At 37.8% G+C, this 19,606-nt stretch overlaps 1 protein-coding gene across 1 annotated transcript in view; it reads right to left on the bottom strand.

Moving 5' to 3' along the window:
* LOC107039266 (insulin gene enhancer protein ISL-1) overlaps positions 1-10,635 on the bottom strand; it is a 24,696-nt gene extending 14,061 nt beyond the window's left edge. The window contains exon 1 of the mRNA XM_015258834.1: positions 9,863-10,635. Coding sequence (XP_015114320.1) covers positions 9,863-9,980 — 118 coding nt within the window. The 5' untranslated portion in view covers positions 9,981-10,635. The remainder of the gene's footprint in view (positions 1-9,862) is intronic.
* Between the last annotated feature and the right edge of the window lie 8,971 nt (positions 10,636-19,606).

Genomic DNA, 19,606 nt, shown 5'->3' with positions numbered 1-19,606 from the left:
CATTCAGACTTTCCAAATCCTTGCCGGTCCCCGTAATTCTATGGGCCTATATTAAATCTGCGTTCATACTGCTTACACCTAACAAGTGCTGAAATGGGACATAACCAGAGGTAGAAAGGTCTCGGAAGCACTTGGGAAGAGGCTTCCCAAGACCTATCCAGTTCTGAACGGAGAGACCTAAGTAGAATTTGTCAGGTCCAATTATTCGACTCGGGTGAAGGGTTGGCATCTACTTACGCCTGAAGTAGGTGCCAACTAGTCAATTAAGAGACTATTAAATAATACGTAAATCGAAGTAAAAATCGAGATCCGTCAATTCTTGTGTTGATAGTCTCGATAATTTATTCAAATAGTTTAGCAGTATAGATAATGATTTTTCTAATTTCTTTTCGATTAACACACTCAACGACTCAAGCTGTCGGGCTGGAGTTACTTTAATTGAGTGTGTGGATACCGCAAGGATTCGCAGTAGTATCGATTTAAGGTGTAATAAAATCCAGGAGTCCGGCGTCTTGTGGAATTGGATTCAGATTCTTCAGTAATTGGGGACAATTGATGAGTATAAATCGAATTATTCGAGAAATTTAATTGAAAAAATTATATTAGTGTATTTATTTGCTATGTCATATTCATGAAGATCAATTTGATAATACGAAAATAATACCATTTTCTTGGATTGATAAATAATTGGAACAATTCTCCTTTATCCCCGTAAAATGTATTTCTCAATTCTTCAGAAGTTACTCTCACATAATGTGTCAATACCATAAAAATTCGTCGTATTATCTGCTTGAGGTGAATAATGAAATTCATTTGAAATCGGCCATAGACGCTTTGCTACATTGGACTCAGATTCTTTTATGATTGGGGACAATGAAAGTGTAATGAGTGTGAATCAAATTATTCAAGAAGCTTCAACCTTTTTGGCCTCACGTTTTTTCTTATATCGCGACTGAAATTATAGGAAAATTACATGAATGGAGTTTTCATTTGCTGTTCAACATTCTTGAGGATCAATTTGATATATTAAAATCGTTATGATCTCGAATAGATGAACAATTTAAACTGAATGAACATTATACAATTTCCGAAAAATGTCTTCGGGAATTTTAAATTAGGTCAGTTCCTGAATAGACTAATTGATTACCTTTACGATACGAATATTAAAGTTAAGATTTTAACTCGTGAGAGAAATTCTTTAGAGAAAATTGCCAGCGGCTGTATCTTCGGTAATTGGATACGTCCATGGTTTTTCCTTCTTTCTCGAATTTCCAAGAAACTCCTTGAATTCCTTCGAATTTTCTAGAAACTCCCTGAATTTCCTCGAAATTTCTAGAAACTTCTCGAATTACCCCGAAAAGTCTAGAATTTTCCAGAATTCCGATAGATGGCGCTGCACATAAGGACCGTTTCCTAAAATGACTCCCCATATTGAAATCACAGACGTATCCACGTCAAAAATTATAGGGCTGTAAAATTCCTAAGGATTTTTGATAAAATTGCCAGGGATTTCTGTGAAAATTTCATATAATAACGGGAAAAATTCAGGTGGCCGTCACTTTGCGCCCTTTTTCCTGTGTCAGCACTAGAATTTTTATACAGGATTTATCTCCGCGCCACTGAAATCACGATAAAAAACACTACTCGCGGTTCTATTAATTTTCCACACAGTTGGAAATAATTTTGATAGAGTGAAATGGAATAAAAAGAAATAGCAAGTCCATATGCAGCCGAGGGGTTGCTGGTGAGTCGGCGCCGTGCCGCGTGTCAGGGTTGTCTGCGTTGGCAGTTCAGAGGCGCCGACTCGTTGTTCCACGCGTTCCATCGGTATTTCATTAACACCTCCGCTAATTATTTTCATTTTCATTTTTTATTCCTATTTATTTATCCCCCTGAATCTATCGATACGTAAAACGGCGAAACACGTCTTTGGAGAAAGAAGTCAAGTAAGCGAATTCCTAATTTTAATTTTTTTTCTTTTCATCATTTACCGGTTTATTGACTCCAAGAAGATGTTCATGTGGCCCTCCCACTGCGATCAAGATGCGGACAGTATCGCGACACGATCAGGTGATGGGGCCCAATGGCAACGACTACCGTTGATTCCCAAGATTAAAATCAAAATTTCTTAAATTAACTTCGCATCCTAATTTGTCAAATTGAGATGAATTATTCAAGTCTCTTATTTATTCAGTTATTGTCTTCTTCGATACAATAATGTCTTCAAAACAAATTGAAATTCATTATTTATTACAATTAATTATCACCAATTCGGTGTTTCGATTGAATTAATGGGACAAATTGAGGGCAATTCCAATATTTGAGGTAAATGTTTTCCAAAATTAATTCTCCTCAAAGGAAGAAGTTCCAATTACAACTTTTCGTGATTAGGGGAGGTTGTGGTAAAATGAACATTTTTGACTTTTTTAAAAATATTAGTGACGGGTTGAAATGTTGATGAAATTTAATAATTTTTTTTTCAATACAAAGAACAATTCTTTCCCTTTGTGATGAGCCTAAACTGAGTTCTATTGTTACATTTGTCTCTGAGTTATGAATAATTTACCCTACCCTCCCCTACACTGATAGAACGGTTTAGTCGAACCAAACGGGACTTTTCAACCATTACCACGATTCGTTAACTATTAACGAATTGCGGTAACAGTTAAGAAGCCTCGTTTGGTGCAACTGAATCGTACCACCATTTCTATCAGTGTATGCACCATTTTTTCCCTAACAATCTCAAATACCTTCGACACAACGAATTTCAAAGTTCAAAAATCATCCCATAAACGTTGGGAAATAATCTATTCCTGCCTCCTAGGACCTAATCGACTCTCGTCGAAGAATAAAAAACGGCCTCATAGATAATGCCAGTGGACGAATCCGAGGGAGATTAAGAAAAAAACCAGAGGAAAATGTTTAAAGATTAAAGTCCCAGGGGCCAAACGAGGGCCTCATGTTCGAAAAAAAGAGTATATAACGCCCGGGAGAGGGGGGAGTGTTTCGAAAACTGCTTCGAAAAACTGACTCACGAATTAGAACCTGCTCTTTGGCGACGTCGGGGCGCCAGTTTCGACGCACAGGAATGCCGGCGTGCTGATAAAAGCCACCATCCAACACCTACATAAATTTTGTCCTCCAGAGGGATAACAGACGGATGAGGGAAAAGGAGGAGTTCATTTGGTCGCTCCTCTTCGTGATACACGTCCTAAACTTAGACATTCGGAGCTACTCTTTATTCATCATTTATTTTTGAAATCGGAGTTCGTCAGGGATTTCAATCACGCGTGTTATCGAGTGAGTCGACGAGTCGAGGGATAATTCGATGATATATCATCCCAACGGGCGAATAAACGACATCGTAAATGTTTTTTTTGCTCGTTTCATTGTAGTTTCGGCAACTTTTTTGCAAACACCGGAAACTTTATTTTTGAGTTAAAAAGGGCGACTTGAGTGCATTTTTTCTTCATTTTTGGGCTAAATTACTGTAATGTTTTTGGTAATTTGAATAGAGCTCTCGCTTTTAAGTAGTGTAAACATAACTTAAATTTTGAGGATTAAAATTTGAAAGAAATTCTAAACGAGAGTTAAGATGAATAGAAACATTCTGGTTTAGTATTCTTGATAATAATTAATCTTAAAGCGCCAAAATAACACATGAGAAGATTAAAATTTAGAACAAATCTTGAGATATCAGAGAAAATAAATGAAAATTCTATGCCTAATATGAAAATTATCGTGAGCGTTAAACGTTTCCAATAAATAATGTATGTTTATTCGAAATACCCTAATCACACGAACGTGTTTAAAAAAAAATTGAAGAATTTGATAGATTAATTTCTTGCACTCATCAAAGTTACAATTCACGGAGAAAATTAGCAATCGTAATTTTTTTAGGCTTTTTGAATGAATTTTTCCTCTGGAAATGATGTTGCGTTGAATGAATTTTCAAGACATTCAATAAAGCCTTTTCCTCTCTCATCAAGCCCCCAAGGAGAACAACAGACCCTAAAGCTGTCCCATTGCCAGAATCCCAAAGATCCCGTGCGCAACCAGACTGACCCAAACAGTCAATGAGTTCACCGCAGTAGAAAAAGAAAGATATCCCCCGGTTTATTGGGTCTCCATCAAAACGTAAGCCCAGAAATGTTGACGGAGGCCCCGTTCATCTGCATCCTTCCCTCGCCCCACTATTTCCTCCCGGAAAAAGTCCAGAAGGCGCCGAACCGGCTGTACCTCAGCTCGTAACACTCCGATTGTAAAACCCTAAGTATCTCGTGTCCTCGGAGGCCACTGGCGCCAGTCTTATTTCGACCATAGAAGTATCGACAAGACCAATGGGCCCACCCTCACCATATCTATAATCATTAGTGTCCATGTCCCGTTTGGATAAAAAAAGAGCCCTTCAAAAGGTATATGATACCTTAGATATTACTGATCGAGTCAGCTCGGGGGACATCGTAAAACGTTAAACAATAAATCTTCCGTTGGGTTTACCCAAGGAATTGCCATAAATAATTTTCCGCTTCCAAGTACTCACAACTGACACTGATTTCCGAGCAATTATAACATGCACCATGTGCATGGGTTTTTAACGCATGAATATTCATTCCGCATAATGTGATAGATTTTCATCTCATTATTTACTGCATGTGCCAAATGGAATGATGACAATTTATTCATGCGGGGAGAAATATTCAGCAAAAATTGCGGAACAATTCACGTAATTCGCAGTGGGGGATCGTTTTCCGGAAATTTTTATAGGAAGGGAAGAGAAAAAATCTGAAACGTTCAGTGAACTCTCAAGTTCATGACCGAACAAAGTACGAAATTGTCACGTAATTTCTCCTGAAGAAGTAAAATCTTACAGAAACTTTCCGACTTCTTGTGCCTTCAAAATCAAACATTCTTGAACGGTCAACAATTTTTATGCAGCTGCTGAGTTGATTCTACACTGATAGAAAAGATTTGTTGTTGTTAATGAATGGATTTGGTTGGAAGCTAGAGTCTATTTGGCCTCACCAAATGTTCATTCGTTAATAGTTAACAAATACATATTTGAGGAGCCTTGTTTGACTCGACTTTCATCTTTCAAGTGAACCATTCGTTAACTATTAACGAATATTTATTTGGTCATATTCAACTCTGCCATTCGTTAATAGTTAACGAATCTCGTTTGGAATAAATGAATCATTCTATCAGTGTACGTTCCGTTCCGTAAACTTTCTCAATCGTTGGGGAAAAATTACGCAACTATTAGTGAGTCATCAGGCGGGTGGTTAATTTTTGCGGGACAAATCGTATAATTTACGTGGCGATTCGTACAATTTCAGTTGCAACTCACAATTTTACACGGAGAGGAATATTCAATAAAAATTACCTATCTTTTCTTAGGGATGTTCGACCCCTTTTAGCCAAAATTGACGTTGTTTTCATTTTTCTGGCAAATTATCGATGGGAGTGACGTGAAAAAATATAACGATTTTGTGGTTTGTCATTCTTTAATGGCTCACGAAGTTGCGTAGTGGTGCGATAATTTTCATGCGTTTTTTCTACAGTTTTGTGATTCTTTTTAAAAGTTTAGAGAAAACACAGGAAAATGTTCGCACCACCTTAAAATTTCGTCAGTCATTAAATAATAACAAAACGCAAAAACGTTATATTTTTTCACGTCAATTCCATCATAAGTTTGCCAGAAAAATTAAAAAAACGTAAATTTTGGCAGAAAGGGTGTAGAACATCCTTAATTCCGGAGCGAAATGTGGTTGTAGGAAATTTTACGGAACTGTCACGAAATTTTTTCGGAGCGTTCCGTAATTTTCATCTGAATCTCCTGTGAAAAATTACAATACCGTCACTTAAATTTTCTGAGTCAATTCCGTAATCGGTGAGTGAATTGTGAGTTCCGTAATTTTCATCTGAATCTCCTGTGAAAAATTACAATACCGTCACTTAAATTTTCAGAGTCAATTCCGTAATCGGTGAGTGAATTGTGAGTTCCGTAATTTTTACTCAACATTTCTCTCCGTGTATTGAATTTTACTTCGCTCGCGGATTACGTTTTGAAACGTAATGTTTCCGTTTTTTTCTGGTAATTTTTATTGAATTTTGCTCTCCGTGTGCGAAAAATTTTTTTTAGTATCATTGACTGTTGTCTTTCGTGCAATAATGACCTCACGAAATGACGTTAACATCCCCGTGGACCTGGAAAACCGTAAGAAAATTGTATTTCGAGTCGGATGAAATTTAAGAGTATTTTCGGGGTGGGGGAAGATAACTTGTCTCCAGTGATGCGGATCTGGGGATGGGAAAAAGGAATGGCAGAAGCCGGAGTAGGCCTAATTCAATTGCAGGCCGCCGCTCCGCAAACACTCATGATAATTCAATCGAGGCTGTGCACCCCAACGTCCACACGGGGGGGAGTCTTTTTTCCTCGTCTACTGGCAGCCGCGCCGCCACTACATCCCCCCCCCGTCGCCCTTTCTCTCTCACTCTTTTTCATACATTATACGCTTGGATCATTGCCGACGGGTTTCAATGATGTTTGTGTGTGTATTTTGTGTGCCACAGTGAGGCATAAAGGGAAAGGGGGGATGCGTTAAAGTATCTCGTAATCCAGCGATGAGAACATCTGCAGTAATCGGGTAATGATGAGGATGGTACATCGGGGAAATAATGAAAAAATTGAGGATGATGATGTTTAATTTATTGAGCGTGAAGGGAAATTGGAGTTGATTATTTTTTTCTGCAGGGAAATCAGTGATTGATTGCTACGACCGATCAGTGGATCGATCGGTGGCTGGAACTTGTTCATTACTTTTCTTTCTTTGGTGGTAGCTGGTGGGAGATTAACTTCTTTAACCCTTTTGTTGTTTGGAGTTTTTTCTTTTTAATGTGGAGAAATTCCAATCTTTGCAAGTGGGTAAATGACGAAAAAATTGGGGATCATGATGTTTTCTTTAGTGAGCGTGAAGAGAAATTACAAATGATTCATTTTTTTTTGGTAATCAAATGTGTTGATTGAAACGAGGATAAAAATTCAATAAATTAAGCATTCATTCTGTTTTTTACATTTAATCAATTGATTAAATTATTGAAATAAATTTAAAAAATTAAGTGATAAGGGGATCAATCGCTACAATTTTTTCGTTTTCATGGTATCTGATGTGAGTTTAACCCTTTCAACCCTTCTCTTATTTGCATTTTTTCTACGTCTCATGTGGAGAAATTCTAATCGAGTCCAAGTGGGTAACGAATGGAGAAATGGATTTTTTTTAATGTGAAGAAATTCCAATCTTTGCAAATGTGTAAATCACGAAAAAATTGGGGATGATGATGTTTTCTTTAGTGAGCGTGAAGAGAAATTACAATTGATCCATTTTTTTTTGGTAATCAAATGTGTTAATTGAAACGAGGATAAAAATTAAATAAATTAAGCATTCATTCTATTTTTTACATTTAATCAATTGATCAAATTAGTTAAATAAATTTAAAAAATTAAGTAATCAGGGGGGCAATCGCTCCAATTTTTGCGTTTATTAGTATCTGATGTGAGTCTAACCCTTTTAACCCTTTTCTTATTTGCATTTTTTCTACGTTTCATGTGGAGAAATTCTAATCGAGTCGAAGTGGGTAACTAATGGAGAAATGCATTTTTTTTTTGTGAAGAAATTCCAATCTTTGCAAATGTGTAAATCACGAAAAAATTGGGGATGATGCTGTTTTCTTTAGTGAGCGTGAAGAGAAATTACAATTGATCCATTTTTTTTGGTAATCAAATGTGTTAATTGAAACGAGGATAAAAATTAAATAAATTAAGCATTCATTCTATTTTTTACATTTAATCAATTGATTAAATTATTTAAATAAATTTAAAAAATTAAGTAATCAGGGGGGCAATCGCTCCAATTTTTGCGTTTATTAGTATCTGATGTGAGTTTAACCCTTTCAACCCTTTTCTTATTTGCATTTTTTCTACGTCTCTTATGTGGAGAAATTCTAATCGAGTCCAAATGGGTGACTAATGGAGAAATGTAGGTGATGGTGTTATTCATTGAGTATGAACGGAAATTAATGATTATCAATTTCTTGTTGGAAATAAATGAATCATTGACTCGAACGATCAATTAGGAACTTGTTCATGATTATTTTCGTTCGAAGTTGACCGTGTCAGATCGTCTCCTGCAACCCTTCTCTTTTTTTCTCATCTTCAGTCGGAAATTTATGAATTCTCTTTCTTTGTTGATCGCGTGAGATTGTCTTTTCAACCCTTGACACTAAAAACGATAAGGGCAAATCAACCCCTACGTCATGTATTTCACCTTTTCTTGAGTATATTGCGGTCTTATCCGTCTAGGGGATGAAATGACTCAAAGATAGGGGTAATCCATCATTCTTTCGGTGTGAATACCTTTCGGTGATACCAAAAGGGGAAATTTTTTCCCTGTCTACGGGTGATTTATTATTTGTAAATCACCAAGAAAGAAAGGGGTGAAAGATCCTCAAGAAGGGGTAAAATGCCATAAACGCGGGTTAATTCACCCTTACCATTTTCTGTGTTTTGTTATTTTCGATTTCCTCATGTAACAGTTGCTCTCATAAATTTTTAGGCAATGAGAATGCTACATCGATGAAAAATTCAACGATGTTTAATTCGTAAACGTGAAAGGGAATTAAAATTGATAATTTTTTACGGGGAATTAATTATCGATTAAAATTATCAATCAGCGGATTAGGATCTCGATGGAACTTGTTCATGATCTGTTTTCTTTCTTTGCTCCAAGCAGTTGCTGCGTAAGATTAATTCCTACCGCTTTCGTGATTAGAAATTTGGTGATTATCACCAAAAGGGGAAATTTTTTCCCCTCCTACGGGTGATTTATCATTTATAAATCACCAAGAAAGAAAGGGTGAAATAGCCTCAAGGGGTAAAATGCCATAAACACGGGTTAATTCACCCTTACCATTTTCTGTTTTGTTACTTCAGATTTCCTCATGTTTCTATGCGAAGAAATTTCAATTCAGTCTTTGTCCCACTCTCTGCAGCTCTCTATAACAGTTGCTCTCATAAATTTTTGGGCAATGAGAATGCTACATCGATGAAAAAGTCAACGATGTTTAATTCGTAAACGTGAAAGGGAATTAAAATTGATATTTTTTTACGGGGAATTAATTATCGATTAAAATTATCAATCAACGGATTAGGATCTCGATGGAGCTTGTTCATGATTTGTTTTTTTTTTTCCTCCAAGCAGTTGCTGCGTAAGATTAATTCCCACCGCTTTCGTGATTAGAAATTTGCTTATCTCGTTCATTTCTATCGCGTACTTTCAGTGATTTGCAGAGTTGCCGCGATTTTTTAAATGATCGAACAGTAAGAGAAATTGGTGCGAGATATCTTCAACCACTCCAATTCTTCATGAGCTGTCAAAAAATATTATTTACGAATAGAACATTGGAGCACTCTTAATATGTCATAATTTACGGCTTTTAACAGCTCCATGAATAAATCACAGCAGATAACGTGATCTCTACTTCAATATTAGCCGTTAATTTATGTTACCTGTCCGAGAACAATTGTTCTCGTATCATATCAAGAAAGTGTGTCAGAAAATTTGAACGATTGACAATTACTCAATCTCCCCTGTCACATTTCACCAATTTCCATCACTGAACAATCATGAGATATCGACGCGAACGACATGTTATAAATTTTGACTTATGTATCAATTGCACAATTCGATTTCGACTTGCATTTCACTTCCAAATCAGATGACGGACTCGATAAACTGATAATCGGCTGAATTAAAGTTTTTCCTATGAGCAACAATCAGTCGATTAATTACACCGATGTACTTACTCTGTGAAATTGGGTCAACAGGTTCATCCTGCACCTTAATCGGTGATATTTTGACACTCCTGGGTGGGCCTTGAAGGCCAATGTGTCCGGGCCCTCCGATCGGACCCGCTCTCTGCATTACGCTGGAGCCCCCTATTTTGGGTTGTTGCAACGACGCAAAGCGTCGATCCCTCTTTCGTCTTATCGTCCGAGTGCTTGAATCCTCAGTGGCAAATATCACTTCATTTGAACTTGAAATGAAAGTGCCAGTTTCCCTCTCATTTCTTCATTTTAACCTCACAAATTCCGCGGTGAATATCTATGTACAGATTTTTAAAATCGAACCTCGTTCGATACGTTGTTCGTTATCGCAATGCGTCAAGCTTGCGCTCGATAAAATCATCGTTGGGTGAAATCATCCTCGTTGGATCGATCAATTATTCATCGATTTCGGCTTCCAGCTGTCATCCCCGGGCCATCATAATCCATCGAATCCTCATTGTTCACCGCCACATGATTTTCCACTTCAAGAGACACAACAACAATTTTTTTATTTCCAGTGACGAATCCTTAAGCGTCCGTTTTAATCCGTTTGTTTTGATCCAGTTGGATTCGTATTGCTTAGAGCAGCGAAGGGACAAGGGAGAGGTTTAAAAAGCCCACGGAACTCGGATTTTTTTAATGAAAATAAATAGACAACAATTGAAGGAGAATTTAGGGGTTGAAATAATATTGAAACCAGTGGTTGTGTATTATTTTATTGAGCAACCCCGACGATGTTGACGACGCGGGGCCCGGAGAGGCACTGACTATTGCTTGGTTTCTCCCCTCGAACAAGTCTCGTCTCTCTCACTCATGCGTTTTCCCCTCCACCTACGGCCGCCGCCGTGGGTCTCGTGCTTCTCTACCCTTCATAGTTATAACATTTAAGCCCCTCTCTCTCCGGGGGGAAGAAGAGATTTGGGTTTCCCCTCGACAGCCGACTACCTCCACGCCTCCTCTGTATCCCATTGGATCCTACGCCAGATACGCCAACAAAATGGCCGACACCCTAATCGATTCCCACCACCACCTTCACCCACCTCCACAGTTCACCTACAACTCTGTACGTTGGTAACGCACGGTTTTTTGCTCTCGTTACTTCAGTATCAATTTTTACCATTTTTTTTTTCACCGCGGAGATCGATTTCCGGATTTTCCTGGGGACCGTGTAGTTGGGGGGATGGTGCAGGAATTTTCGTGGGTTATCGGCGATCTCGGAAGGGGTTTAATAATTTGGTCAGACGAGGTTTCTCGTTCAGTGATGTTACACTTGGTTTTTCGGGATTTATTGTTCAGCGTGGGTTCTTTCGGTTTGAGATCATATTCGTTGATGTGGCTTCATTTAGTTATTCGAGGCAGACAAAATCGCGCCCGTTTGCTTACAATTATCAATTCTGGAAGAAAGGGAAGACAATAGACGCTTCTTTTCGTTTGGTAGAATATCTCTTCACCGGTCGATTTACGGGTTTTGGCAACTCCAGTAATTACTCCAGATTACTGGCCTGTTAAGAAATTATTGATAATTTGGGCAGAAAATTTTTTTAGATTATTGATACTCCAGCAGCTTTTTTGGGATTTATTATTGCGGTTTTCATTGCGTGATTTTTTTGGTTTCGACATCATATCGAGTGACATGTCTGACATATCAGAGGCAGACAAAATCAGACCCGTTTGCTTACAATTATCAATTCTGGAAGAAAGCGAAGACAACAGACGCTTCTTTTCGTTTGGTAAAATATCTCTCCACCGGTCAATTGACGGGTTTTAGTAACTCCAGTAATTACTCCAGATTACTGGCCTGTTAAGAAATTATTGATAATTTGGGGAGAAAATTTTTTTAGATTATTGATATTCCAGCAGCTTTTTTGGTATTTATTATTGCGTGATTTTTTTCGTTTCGAGATCATATCGATTGACATGTCTGACATATCAGAGGCAGACAAAATCAGACCCGTTTGCTTAAAATGATCAATTCTGCAAGAAAGCGAAGACAACAGCCGCTTCTTTTCGTTTGGTAAAATATCTCTTCACGGGTGGATTTACGAGTTTTAGTAACTCCAGTAAAAATTACTAGACTATTAATAAATTATTGATAATTTGGGCAGATAATTTTTTTTGAATATTCATATTCCAGTAGCCCGTTCGGTATTTATTATTGCGGTTTTCATTGCGTGATTTTTTTGGTTTCGAGATCATATCGATTGACATGTCTGACATATCAGAGGCAGACAAAATCAGACCCGTTTGCTTAAAATTATCAATTCTGCAAGAAAGCGAAGACAACAGACGCTTCTTTTCGTTTGGTAAAATATCTCTTCACGGGTGGATTTACGAGTTTTAGTAACTCCAGTAAAAATTACTAGACTATTAATAAATTATTGATAATTTGGGCAGATAATTTTTTTTGAATATTCATATTCCAGTAGCCCGTTCGGTATTTATTATTGCGGTTTTCATTGCGTGATTTTTTTGGTTTCGAGATCATATCGATTGACATGTCTGACATATCAGAGGCAGACAAAATCAGACCCGTTTGCTTAAAATTATCAATTCTGCAAGAAAGTGAAGACAACAGACGCTTCTTTTCGTTTGGTAAAATATCTCTTCACGGGTCGCTTTACGAGTTCTAGTAACTCCAGTAAAAATTACTAGACTATTAATAAATTATTGATAATTTGGGCAGATAATTTTTTTTGATTACTGATATTCCAGTAGCCTGTTCGGTATTTATTATTGCAGTTTTCATTGCGTGATTTTTTTGGCTTCGAGATCATATCGATTGACATGTCTGACGTATCAGAGGCAGACAAAATCAGACCCATTTGCTTTAAAAATTGTTCATTCTGCAAGAAAGCGAAGACAACAGACGTTCTTTTCATTTGACAAAATCTCTTCTCACAGATCGATTTACGAATTTTAGTAACTCGAATAGAAATAACAATATTTAGGCGAAGAATTTCGATATTCTTGGGTACTTTATGCTTGAAACATTGGACTTTTTACCAGATTTAAAAAACCATTCGTGTTTACAAGTCTTCAATTTTTATCCATTTTTTATCATATGTCAACACTAAATTTTTCTGTGCAGCTGCATCCAATTTTGAGATAAAATCGACTGACAGATTTAAAACGTTCGCAGAGGTAAGAAGAATCATGCACGGTTGACTAAAAAGTCCCTAATCCTGCGAGAAAGCGCACACCTTTTTTCACTAAACGTAATCGCTAACTAAAACGTGCCTCGACCAAACCGAGCGCACTAAAACCCCAGACTGCTCTTTTTTTCCCAAAATATTCACGCCTCAACTACACTACACTATTTTCTTGTCCTTTCCCAAATACAGTCCAGTCGTGTGACACTCCTCAGTGATTTTCAATGGGGATGCAAGGAATCTCGAAGTATTTAGGAACAAAAAAAAATTGGTGCAAGAAGTGAAGATGCTACCGGAGAAAGGCTCTCATGGGGAGAAAAACTCAGCCGACAAAGATATCAGGGGCTTCCAGATGCTCTCGATGAAGTGCCTCCGGATCCTAGTACTTGAGCTGCAGCGGAAAGAATCAATGACTGAAATTTCTGTCACAGTGAGAGGATTTTCATAGGGGAAAAAATTCGTGTTCCAAGTAAATTCAGGAAATGTAGCTGATTTTGGGGTTTTACGTGTGGATAATGATCCTGCAGGTTTTCTGTATACTTTGAAAGACGCCGGATTGGTGGGTTTTCGTCCTAATCCTAGGGGAATTTCCCAAACCCCGATTTTTCGCCCAATCCCCGCAAACAAGAAATTTTTGAATGGGGAAATTTGTTTTTTATTTGCGGATCCTAATCCCAAAAATCTACGAATTTGCATTTTGCCAAATACATGAGGGATTTTTCTTTCAAAAACGGTCGGTAAATTCTAGTGATTATGTAGCTCTCCGCGCGACTTTTACCGAACCCATTGAGAAATTGCAATATTTTTATGGAATTTTTACATAAAATACTGTTAAATATTGTTTTGTATGATGAAAATTAGTGATGCCGCGAGAGACTTTACGAGACATGACGAGACAATACTTTGAGGAGATTGTCTCGGTCTCAGTGAACGTGGAAATTTTTGGTCTAGTCTCAGTCTCGAAATACGCAGTATCGACTTCTGTCGTGATGACTCCGAATCAATTTACCTCACCTCGGTTTCCAGTTTTTCGTGTTTTTTATATGTAAAAAATTGAGACGACACAAAGCGCGACAAAAACCGAGATTTTACATTAAAAATACGAAAAACTTGCGACTGAGATGAGATAAATTGACTCGGAGATTTTGAGACAAGGACGAGATTAAAGATTTCCATGTTCATTGACATCGAGACCATCTCGCCAAAGTATTGTCTTTTGTTTATTTGTATAAACTCCTCAGTCACGAGTAAAACAGTAATGAGAAATTTTAAATATACCTGTTCTTTTAATTTTTAGAAAAACTATCATTTGGACATAAAAATACACTGATAGAACGGTTTAATCGAACCAAACGAGACTTTAACTATTGCTATGATTCGTTAACAATTAACGGATCGCGGTAACAGTTAAGCACCCTCGTTTGGTGCAACTGAATCGTTCCACCTTTTCTATCAGTGCATCGAGAGAAATTTTTGATACAAATTACGCTATCGTTCTATAAAAGAGTATCATGAGTCATTCTTTCCTCATTTCTATCTCGAAATTTAGTAAAAATTAATATATGATGATCAAATTTTATTCTACGTTAGAGAAATTTTATCCTGACGCATAATAAATTTTACCCTTCTAGTCCAATAATTTTTATATAGATAACAACGAAAATTCTAGAACAGTTGGTAAATTTTACCCTACCGGTACAGTAATTTATACTCTACCGGCACGGTAATTTTTATTTTTATGTCATAGGTGCCCAGAATCACGCGATTCTAACCTCGCTTCGCTCGGTAGAATCGCGGATTCTGGGCCCTATGACATAAAATAGTATACGAAACTCGTGCGTAATTGAGTTTTTTGACTCGTGGGATTGTAAAACTCGCCTTCGGCTCGTTTTACAACTTCCCACGAGCCAAAAAACCCATTACGCACTTGTTGCGTAATATAGGGGAGGGTGGGGCAAAACGGCCCCCCTTCAATTGTCAATAACTTGTGAATGACATTGTGAAAATTCCCAGTTTCAACTTCATTTTGAAGATAATTTTTCATTCTTCAAAACGAGCTCTAACTCATCCCAATCGGATTATTGAATCGGAAAATATTGACGATTGAAGGGGGGCCGTTTTGCCCCATCCTCCCTTACTATTATCAGGATAAAATTTCTCTAACGTAGAATAAAATTTGATCATCACATATCAATTTTTACTAAATTTCGGGATAGAAATGAGGAAACGATGACTCATGATACACTTTTACAGAACGGTAGGATAATTTTTATCAAAAATTTCTCTCCGTGTGTATAAATGTATACGACGTAGCCATATACGTCTTCTGTCAGATCGAAACCTCTCAAATCTCCCCCGTTATCTTGAATACCCATTGAACCATATTGAAAACTGCACGTACCTCGAAAAATATCAGCGGTTGATTCCAGGTAGACTTACCTCACCCCCCATCACCAAAGGTGAAACACAGGAGATAATCTCCAGAATATTACGTCAAGGTAGAGCGAAACGTCAAGGTATTCTCCCACTTCCCCTGTTTGTCAAGTTTTCTAGTGCCAGAAATGAGGTCGAAGGTAGGACTGAAGGATAATCCGTACACCTGTGTTATCCTAATCCAACAAGGCGTCTTCGACTTAGGCTTCCGCTCCGATTCGCCCACGAAGAAAATGATACGGATCTTCGAGGCGTTGGGTATGCACATATCTCAACGATAAGAATGACCTTCTCATTCCACACGGAGGGATCGAGGTCTACAACACTGATAACTTCCCCCTAATGATCCGTTTCTCCAATTTTTTTCGCTCCACCTTCCTCCCTCAGCTGACAATGTGACGGCCATTTCACGGTTTATACATGCGATTGAGGCAGGTAAGCCCATAAATTACCCATCCACCGCCAAAGGGACAACCGAACCCGCAATGTTTTGATCTGTCCAATCATCATTCAAAACTATCAAACATTGCAACAAAGATCGCGACTCAAAGAGCCTTTCAGCAAAAATTTTCGTTTTTTTGTTCACCCAAATATATGAGTTCCGTTTGAAGATGAAAAAGATGTAATGGATACTATGAGTTTTGATGGCGCCAGTCTTTACGATCTCAGAGTGTGGGTATCCGTCGGGGACAGTTCCTACCTAAGTACCTTCAAAAGAATTTTTACAGCGTTTCAACTTTTTCCTCTGGTGCATCACCATTTACGTAACGCGCAAGCTGACATTTTCCTAGCATTACTCATCAACCGGGCGAGGAGGGTCGTAAATAAAAGCTAAATATCATAGTGTCTTATATCAGAGAATCCTTCTGATTTCTCGCGTATCTGTTTCTGTTCACTCCGCGAGATTAAGGATGTACACGGATTCTGCTCGCATATGAGCCGATTCAGATATGATTATCGCCGGGGGAGACACGTTTCAGGGATCGAACAAATTGAACTTCAAAATCATCTCCATTGATTATTCCGGAGTGTCTATTATCCTGTGCTAAAGCCAAACAAGTAAATATATGATTTTTTCGGTGTCTGTCTGCGTCTTACTCCAACGAGGTATGGAGCCTCTGGGTGATGGTAACATTGGGTACGTGTGTGGAATACTAAAAGGGATATTCTCACGAAGGCATCCTTTGTGAGTCTGTTGAAAATCGGTCCAATGTGTATTAAAAGCGACCAAAGCGTGCGCGGCGTTGGCGGCGCACTCTGCACTCCGGTTGCGCCGTTATCTCGGCACCATCTCGCTGGGCTAAAAGCTTCTCCCCATCAACCTCCTCACAACGTTCTTCTCTCTTCCCCCCAGCCCTCTCCTCCTCCTTCTTGTCTCTCTTCCATTGCCCATTCTCTTCGGCTCTGTCTCGCGTTGTATTAGCGTCTCTCTCGGTCTCTTTGAGTTTCGTTTTTTCTACTTTTTTGTCTGTTCACGACCAAACGACACACCAACCTCTTTTACACTCATTTCTGGACGTTCTCGATATGAAATCCCTCGCCAACCCCCGGACACTCCATCTCGGGATATTCCAATTGTCTTTCCAGGGAAAAAGAACTGGTTTTGTGCGTCTGCAATGACAACGCTTAACATGATGTTTAGGTTGTTATTGATTCGGTTTAGTTTTTTTGTGATTTTTTACTACTCGGGGCTGAGTCTGATGGAGAGTGCAACGTTTGGGAATTTTATATTTGCGTTTTATTGAGATTTTTATTTTTTTGTTCAATTTAAAGCTTTGAGTTTGGTGATTGTCATGATTTTGGAACCCCTGCGCCTACATGAAATTTTAGAATTGTGTTTTCTTCAACAATTATCAATTTTTATCTACGAAACTAGTTGATCGATTCGATCATTGCATTCTTGAATCCATGACGTAGTTTCGTAAATAAAAAGTAGTAATTGCTGGAGAAAACACAATTCTAAAAGTTCATATAAACACAGGGGTTGCGTTTCACTTTGAACTCATTTCTGGAAGTTCTCGATATGAAATTCCTGCGATTTCACCTTGAGATATTCCAATTATCTGTTCAGTGAAAAAGAACTGGTTTTGTGCGTCTGCAATGACAACGCTTAACATGATGTTTAGGTTGTTACTGATTCGGTTTAGTTTTTTTGTGATTTTTTACTACTCGGGGCTGAGTCTGATAGAGAGTGCAACGTTTGGGAATTTTATATTTGCGTTTTATTGAGATTTTTATTTTTTTGATCAATTTAAAGTTTTGAGTTTGGTGATTGAGATATTCCAATTGTCTTTTCAGGGATAAAGAACTGGTGCAATGATAACACTTAACATGATGTTTAGGGTGTTACTGATTCGGTTATGTTTTTTAATGATTTTTTATTGCTGGGGGTTGAGTCCGATAGAGAGTGCAACGTTTTGGGAATTTTTTATTTGTTTTTTATTGAGATTTTCATTTTTACGCTTTATTTTAGTGAAGAAGAGATTTTATTGAGATTTTCATTTTTACGCTTCATTTTTTTAGGGAAGATTGTGGATGGAGAATTGGTTGGGATGATCATCATGATTTTTTCTGTCATATTTATTTTCAAGGGGTGTCAGCCAAGCCCGGGAAAGGCCCCGAGGATCGATACCGCACGTCCGCGCAAGTCTACGAGACAGGCATTGGTCTCCATTTCCACGTGTTCTGGAAAATAAAAAAAGAATTTCATTATGTTTCTCTTTTGTTGAAGAAAAATGGAATTATCGGTGAAAGTGCGAGTAGAAGGGAGGGTAATTCTATCTCCGAAGAGGGGAAGGTGAATTTTCGCTTCTGCCTGATGCAGTTAAACTTTTTTAGACAGCGATAAAATTATTGTTGCCATAAAAGCTTTGACTTTGTTGACAGGTGGTGTGTTCAACAGGATTGCTACAATTCAGTAGCGAAGCGGTAAACCGGGCTAAGTCGATTTTGACTATTGGCCAGTTTTTGACGAATATCTGGGAATCTAAAAGAGATAGAAAAATTTTTGTCATGACCTTTTTTGTAGAGCCAACTGAGGGTTATAAAAAAGGTAATGAGCAAAATTTTGCTATCTCTCTTAGATTCCGAGATATTTGTCAAATAATGGCCAAAAGTCAAAATCGACTTAACCCGGTTTACCGCTTCACTACTGAATTATTCATAATTAATAATTCTTTCATAATTGATTATTTTAATGATTGACAGGTAATCAAGTGCTGAAATTCTCCAATAATAACTGACTCTGAATGCAAAATCCGTCACAATATCTTTCATTTTTCTCACTCCCGAGAATACCGATGAACAAATATAAAAAGTCGGCGATCTTTTGATCCTTGAGGAGGTGGCTCTGGACCCACGAGCCACAAGACACACCTGCATTCTCAGGCATCCGCCAGAGGGATGTGTCAGGAGTTACAACGTGTCTATTTACAATGGGCCTGGGGTGGGCTCTCCTTCAAAAGATGTATCAAACTGCCCCGTGAATGAATTCTTCAGTCAAAGATGTACAGATTATAACCTGCGGAATTTCTTTTCATCCACAGTCTTAACGTGACGTTTTCCGTTTGATATTCCGAGTAATCCCTTCACTGATATCAACTTAAATTTTTTCCTTTGTGATGGAGGAGATAATAGAATTGCATAGATTAAATTGTGACAATGGGGCAAATTCTAATTTCATTGAGAGCATTAATAATGCCAGTCGGAAATAATTTTCATGAATTTAGAATGAAACCTCCATTATCCTAGACTAATGGAAACTTGAAGTTTGATAATGGCTCATTCTAGCAATTTCCGTTCGTTTGATTTCCGATGGAGATATTTTAGGGGTTTCAATTGAAATATCCGATCGCTGAAAATTTTATGCGATAAATGAGAATAAAGTCTAAGCTTGTGGATTATCATCATTGATTGAGAGTTTTAAATGCACGAGGGGAAATACCAGTTGAAATAGTAATAAAAAGTTTATTGAAGTGCATTTCACATTTGAAAAAATCAATTTTTCTTACCAAGAACAGTCGTGGAATTTCTCGTTTTTAATTTTTTTATTTTTTGGTCTCAATGTTTTATTGATCTCGAAGTGTAAAAAATTCCTCGCGTCATTGGAGTGCCAGGTTGAGAATGGAAAACAAAAGGTAAA

The sequence above is a fragment of the Diachasma alloeum genome, unplaced genomic scaffold (genome assembly GCF_001412515.2).
Source record: "Diachasma alloeum isolate Michigan unplaced genomic scaffold, Dall2.0 Dall_scaffold_00176, whole genome shotgun sequence".
NCBI lineage: Eukaryota > Metazoa > Arthropoda > Insecta > Hymenoptera > Braconidae > Diachasma > Diachasma alloeum.
This window is presented reverse-complemented; position numbering and strand designations above follow the sequence as displayed.